The sequence below is a fragment of the Saccostrea cucullata genome, unplaced genomic scaffold (genome assembly GCF_032062105.1).
Source record: "Saccostrea cucullata isolate Sc308-1 unplaced genomic scaffold, CSIRO_AGI_Scuc_v1 ctg11088, whole genome shotgun sequence".
NCBI classification, from domain to species: Eukaryota; Metazoa; Mollusca; class Bivalvia; order Ostreida; family Ostreidae; genus Saccostrea; species Saccostrea cuccullata.
Window position 1 is genome coordinate 1,220 of NW_026923354.1, and position 6,995 is coordinate 8,214.

The 6,995-nt window shown below is 37.7% G+C and overlaps 1 protein-coding gene across 1 annotated transcript; it reads right to left on the reverse strand.

Moving 5' to 3' along the window:
• Positions 1 to 1,813: 1,813 nt before the first annotated feature.
• On the reverse strand, positions 1,814 to 6,734 carry LOC134263831 (uncharacterized; the record flags this gene model as incomplete). The annotated part of the gene is made up of 2 exons (XM_062746200.1): positions 4,619 to 6,734; positions 1,814 to 4,516 (listed from the first exon to the last, which is right to left on the reverse strand). Coding segments are annotated over exons 1-2 (4,819 nt in total), but the record flags the coding sequence as incomplete, so codon positions are not given.
• Positions 6,735 to 6,995: the final 261 nt, after the last annotated feature.

Genomic DNA, 6,995 nt, shown 5'->3' on the forward strand with positions numbered 1-6,995 from the left:
ATTTTACCGGATTTTAAAAATGAGACACATAATGCGGATGTCATGTATCATGTTCAAAAAAATTTAATTTCAAGAGGGGAAATGAACCTGTTCTTCAAAATTTGAATAAAAACCAGAGTGAAATATTTTCCCTTGGTGCGCAAGGGGGTTTGGGAAAGATTGCAGGGGAAAAGTAAACCCCTTTACATTTATTTTAAACTGGAGGTGCAGGAACTGGTAAAAGCCCATCTCATAAAACCCAATTCATTATAAAACATCACGTTTCTTTAAAGAATAATACTGAACCGAAGGGTACCCGTTTCTTGGGCTTCACAGGAACGGCGGCTTTCAACATTGGGGGGAAATACACTTCCCCCACTTATTTTCATTAACAAAATATCTTTCCCCTTTTCCCTTTTGAACCACTTGGAGAACAAAGTCTCAGTGAATTGAGAGTAAAGATAGGGGGGTCTTCCAAAATCCCAAACATTGATGAAATATCAATGGTTTTTAAAAAAACTCCTCTATAATACTAAAGGCTGGGGCAGATTAAGAAATGCAAAGAACCATTTGGAGGGGTTTGTGTTATTGCCGTTGGGGACTTTTTTCCCGCCCCCCCGTTAAGAGGGGAAAAATGAAAGGCTTTACAAAGAAAATATGAGTTATCCCATGGGCTACTGGCTGATTATTTAAGGTCATTGAATTAAAAGGGATAATGAGACAAAAAGAAAATTTGTCTTTTGCTGAGGTTCTTAATTCCCTTCGTGTAAGAGAAAGAGATGAACCTTGACACAGGGCAAAGTTTATGTTAGAAGACTGTATCAGGGAAAGGCCAGAAGAGTTCTTCATGTTTTTCTCCCAATGAGGAGGTTAAACATTCAATTGTCAATGTTGAAGAATCTTGTGAAGATTTATTGGAAATTGAGCCAAGATTAAAAAAGGACAAACATGGGGAAACTGATACTTGAAAAAAACCCTAACAAACAAAAGGATGGCCTTCCAAGTCTTTTATTGCCCGTCCATGCAAGGGTAATGCTAAAAAAATGCAATGGGGAAAGATGGCTCGTAATGGAGTAATGGGGCATATTTGTCAGTTTTTTTGAAGAAAACAGTGAAGAATTTTTAAAACTTGGGAGTAATTTTTGATAATAAGGAAGTTGGGAAGAAGTCAGGACAAGGACAAGGAAATGGAAACTAGTGTTCATAGAAAGAGTAAAGAAGAGATGAAGGAAAGGAAAAACGATAAGACAAAATTTCCATCCGGTTTCTTGGGCATGACGCTCATAAGGTGCAAGGGTGACAACAAAAAGTTGTGGTAAATTTAGATAAAGTTTTCCCAGGCCCAAACTTTTGTGTTGTCAAGGGTTACTTTAAAGGCCGGTTATTTATTGATACAGGATCCCCTCGATTACAGAAAAATTTTATGCTACCAGAAGTAAAGAAACATTAAGAAATGCCAAAGTTACTTTGTGAATTTTAAAAACTTTACTTTCCTGGGGAAGAAAATAGTTCCAAACAACAGAGCTTGCAGCCCTTTTAGATACAAAATGATGCCAGGTTAAAGGCTGAATTATTTGTTTTAAAAGAGACATGGTTAAGACCCGGGGGAAAAAACAAAAATATGCACTTAGGGTTTCGTTTTTTTCATAAAAAGTTTTGGGTTTTTAAAGGGGGGGGTTTGGGTTTTATTTAAAATGGAAGAATTTTTTAAAATTTTCCTTTTTCCAAATGAATTTGAAGGAATAGCGTAAAATTTAAAAAGGAAAATATTTTTTGCTGTTGTAATCGCCCTGCAGGAAAATTTGAGATGGAGGCCTTGGGAAATTAAATCTACATTCCGTTCCCTTCTTTTTACAAGACTTTGAATGTTTCTTGCTGTGTTGTTGTACATCTAAAACACTTTTTCTCAATTCAGAATCATCACTTTCAGATGGTACAGCACATGTAACATATCTGTCAATAAAGTTGCATACAACTTCCTCGCCATCAGATTCAATATTTGGTGCATTTTCAATCCAGTATAAACAATGCATGTGTGGAGATCCTCTCTGCTGGAACTCAACTCTTTGAAAAAAGTCGACTACCTTCCCTATTGGTTCTGCAGGAGAAAGTATGACTTCCTTATGAAATATTTGAAATCTGTGTTCAAACATCCTAGCCACAGTGACTGGATTGCACCTTAGAATTTCATTCTTTTCCGACCATTCCATTTCCGCAGGATTTCTGTTATCGTTCTGTTGTTGCAGTATTGCTGTGATAGCATCATTCCATCTGTACTCTGCTGCAGAGAACGAGCAAAACCAAGTTGGGATTCCTAATTGCCGCAGCATAGCAAACAGGTCTTTCTGAGCTGTTGCCCAATAAGCCGGTGTTCCTCTTATTGGCCGCATAAATCTTATTGCATCATCATTCCTCAGCAAGCCCGAGAGAGAACTTGGATCTTGTAGCATATTTACTGTCACTGGTTTCCCATTCGTCCATTTTGATAAAGATTTCCTAAGTGAAATTTGAGTTTTTTCAATCACTTGATTCAGTTCGGACATGTACTGGCTAAAGAAAATGTAATTGGTATCCTTTGCGAATCTGTCATCTGCATTCATTAGCCTATTATTGAAATACCTGGAAAGAGTTAGTTTTTCTGACCTTTCTTCATTCCATGAGAAACGACCACTTGGAAAATGACATGGAAATGCTTTAGCTTCATTGCCAGGTTCCTGTAACATTCGAATTGGGTTTTTCCCTTCGCCTGGTGCAATGTTGTATACATCATCAAAATAATGATCTAAAACTTCCTGGGCAACATCTACTGGCTGTAAACATGTGTCAAATGCAATCATTTCCTCTGAGATTTCTGTAGTATCTCTTGTCTCAACTTTTTCTTCCGTCATTTCTTCATGAATCATTACATCCTCTTCCACAGATGATTCAATTTTCAAATCCTTATACCAATGATTATTCTCTTTCAAGTATGATAAAGCTGACATTACATGACTTGTATTTACAAACTGATACTCAAAGTAGCCCTTGTAATTCAACTTCCTTTTCAATTTGACACGCAATAACAAGTTCTCATTCTGTTGCATTGGTAAACTGGCAGTTTTTCTCATATCTGAAGGTACACAAATAACAGGCCCATGCACATTTTTCTGTCCACCATGGGGTAGAGCCATTACCTTCATAAATGGTATGTGCATTGCAATTAAATGCTGTTCCAAACTGTTCAAATTAGTCAATTCAGATGGAATGTCCTCCAGAATCATGCTGTTGGCTGCAGCTTCTGCAGGAGCCTTGCCACTCATAATTTTCCTATGACAAGTGTAGCAAATCCATAATGATGATTTAGTACACGATTCTGGGCAAGATTCAGAACATTCATGCAAATACTTATCAATCAAACAAATCTCAGAGATAGTTTTTGCTGATTCACTTTTATGATACATCTGATGTTCACAGGCTTGAACCTGATTTTGAAAGAAAAGCCTGTGGCAACATGTACAAACATAATTTGGACCTTCCTTGGCCTTTTCCTTAAATAATCTGACAATATCCTCTTCCTGTTTCACGTTCATTTGATTCAGTCTCCTTTTCTGTCTAACTTCCTCTTTTTTCCTCTTTCTAACTTCAGCAGATGATTGATAACTAGCCTTACTATTTTCCTTCGCTTTAGACTGATATTCTCTTTCAGTATGATACCTCCCTTTAGTTCTTTCTTGCACATTTGTTCTAAAGGTTTCATTTGTCTTGTATCTACGTACGAAGGCAGCATTACTTTTCACTCTGTAAAGTTGATCTTGTTTGTATCTTTTTGAGATCCTCTGCTTTACAATAATTTTATGCTCCAAATTGGTTTTGTACTTTTCACTGCTTCTTCTTTTTACGCTTTGCTGATGCTCCAAGTCTGTCTTGTACTTCTCGATGCTTGCTTTCTTCACATTCTGCTGATGTTCCAAGTCTGTCTTGTACTTCTTGATGCTTGCTTTCTTCACATTCTGCTGATGTTCCAAGACTGTCTTGTACTTCTTGATGCTTGCTTTCTTCACATTCTTCTGATGTTCCAAGTCGGTCTTGTACTTCTTTATGCTTGCTTTCTTCACATTCTTCTGATGTTCCAAGTCGGTCTTGTACTTCTTTATGCTTGCTTTCTTCACACTTTGCTGGTGTTTAAAGTCTTTTTTGTACTTTTCAATGCTTGCTTTCTTCACACTTTCCTGATGTTCAAAGTCTTTATTGTACTTTTCTCTACTCTTTCCTTTCACCTTTTCTCTGTGCTCTGAATCCAACTTATATTTCTCAACACTCTTTATTTTCTTTCCTTCTCTATGTTTCAAGTCTGTAGAATACTTCATTTTACTTCTACTTTTACTTGCCATCTGCACTGAATGTGAAGAATGATATCGTTCCCTGTTCCTTATCTGTGCTTTCAACTTAAAGTCTGAATTTGAGTACATATCTTTCTTCTGCTTCAACATTTCCTTTCGATACTTTTCATTTTCCTTGTATCTTTTCCTTACTGCATCTTTGCGATTTTCCTTCAAGTCTGTTTTTTTCAATTCAAGATTTTTTCGTTCCTCTCTCATTCGAACTTTTTTGTTTCTGCGCAGATTATATTCTCTTTTAAGAGAGCAATTTTGGGTGACACATTCGTTTTCATTTAGCCTTGCTGTAACACTTAAAACAACATCATAATGGTTCTGCTGTCTGTGGAATAAATAAATAGCTTCCTTCTGTTCAAAAGATTCAGTGTACGGCCCTTTTACACTAAACTGAAGCCATTTCATATCTGAATAAGTATAAATGTCTACATTCAACATATGTGACATAGCAAGAATCTCCAACTCAGTAGCCCATATTCCCATTTCAGACATTTTACAGTGAAGTAAGTATGACCTTATAGATCCCTCTGACCTCATAAACTGTTGAAACATTGTTTCATGGTTCAGGAGATGTTGACAAACGGCCTCACGAATATGTTGATGATAGTTCTGAGAGTTTGTTAGGCTGAATGATACTGCCCTAAAAAAGCAATTTCCATCTTGCTCAATATCTTTACAGTTTCTGGGTTTATCCATGTCTTCCACAGATCCTGCATGGTATTCATGTGCAGAAACACAATATGGTACTCCCAACTTTTTGCACAATTCCCTTTGTTTCTCAACAGACAAAGGAATAAAATCATGTTGTTGGAATTCCTCACCCATAACGATTACATCATTACCCTGTAATATTACTGACTGATCTGACAATAACCCACCTTGCTCTGAACCTTTCAAGCCTGTTTCTTTAGCTTCTGACTGATTTGATATCAAGAGACCTTGTCCAGAATCTTTCAATCCCTCCAAATGTTTTTCAAATCCTTTAACCTCATACACTTCTGCAGTGTCAAAATGCTTAAGTGAACACAACACCCCAGTTAATTCAACTGCAACAGTATTTGAAAAACCCATAGAAACAGCCAGTGTTCTAAGATGCAGGTACACATCCTGAACATCCGTCAATAAAATTCTTGTACTCTTTCCTCTAACACTAAGATATCCACGAGGGCATCGTGCATGTGAATCAAATGTGAAAAACCCATCATTAGTCTTCCCTATTAAAAGGGTATTTCCTCCGAAACACACAAAGCACCCATTTGTATCGGTAAGTGCTATCTGCAGAGCTTCAAAAAGAGGATAAGCATTAAAATCTTCATAACATGGCTCCTCCTCTGATAGACTGATTAAACTTGGTACCGAGACCTTCACTGTAAAGTCAAATGTGTTGCTAAAACATTCAAAATACCGTGGTAACTCTTCCACTAACAAATATCTACTTGTAATTGAAGAGCAGTTCTGCAAGTATGTGTAAAGTTCATCGCCATTCACTAAAACTTTGTTGACATCAGATGTTTGCCAGATATTTGCACTTTTCAGAACATGATAAGCTAAACCTGATAAACAATTTGCTACACATTGAGTTCCTGCAGTGTCACCAAACATAGGATCAGCTTGATGGAAAGAGCCCTGGACAGATACAGTGTACAAACTTTCACAACTTCCTTCCTCACTCCATTTTCTAAAATCCTTACTTACATTTGTTTCCTTCATTTCTTCCTTATCTTCAGTTTCATCATTTGACTTTCTGACATTTTCCATGATCTCTTTATCATATCTGAAATCCAACATACTATCTACAGTCTCCAACATATCTGTTTCTCTGTTTATACTTTCTATAATATCAGGTTTTTCGTTCAAGTTTCCATTGTATATTCGTTTAGATTCCTGTTTAGTATTCGTTAAAGTTCCCTCATCTTTTGATATTCTACTGGTCTCCTCCATCCTGGAGGTATCCAGCTGCGCCTGTCCTGCTGGATCAGACATATGCACTATGTCCGATCCAGGTGCCCTCGGTGGAGCACAAACCCACGGTGGGGAGTCAGTGGACGGTGCCTTGCCCTCGTCATGGACAAACAGACGACTTCCCCGAGGAGGTGACAACCTCGGGGCAGGTGAATGCATTTTCACTCGAGGTGAGGCCTGCACCCTGGCCAGGGGTTTTTCCTCTTTAGGTGGAAACCCCATCGAACCAAGCCCCGGAAAATTACCGGGAGGAGCTGAATCAGCTCCATCTACTGTCCCGCAGAGAACAGCAGACTGTTGTGGTGTCAAAGCTGAAACATCATCTTGCAAAGTCCCTGCAGGCTTTTGCCTCTGTTCTCTTTTTCTTATTTTGTCTTGTAGCATTCGCTGTCTTGTAGACATTTTCTTTCTCTTTGCCATCTGAAAAAACATTCATAATATGCCATAGATTACTAGAACTGCCCTAAAGAATAAGATGTGTTTGTGAAACACTGTGCCCCTGGTGGCAACAAAGTTCAAAAAAGCTATTCTTAGCATAAAGGTTACAGTCAAAGTCACAAGATCATTGACCTCGGTGTGGTTTGAAAGCACTTAATTAGTGAAGTAAGCAAACCAAATGTAAAGTCTCTATCTCCTATGGTTCAAAAGTTATACCGAAAGTTCGAAAAATCTATTTTTAGA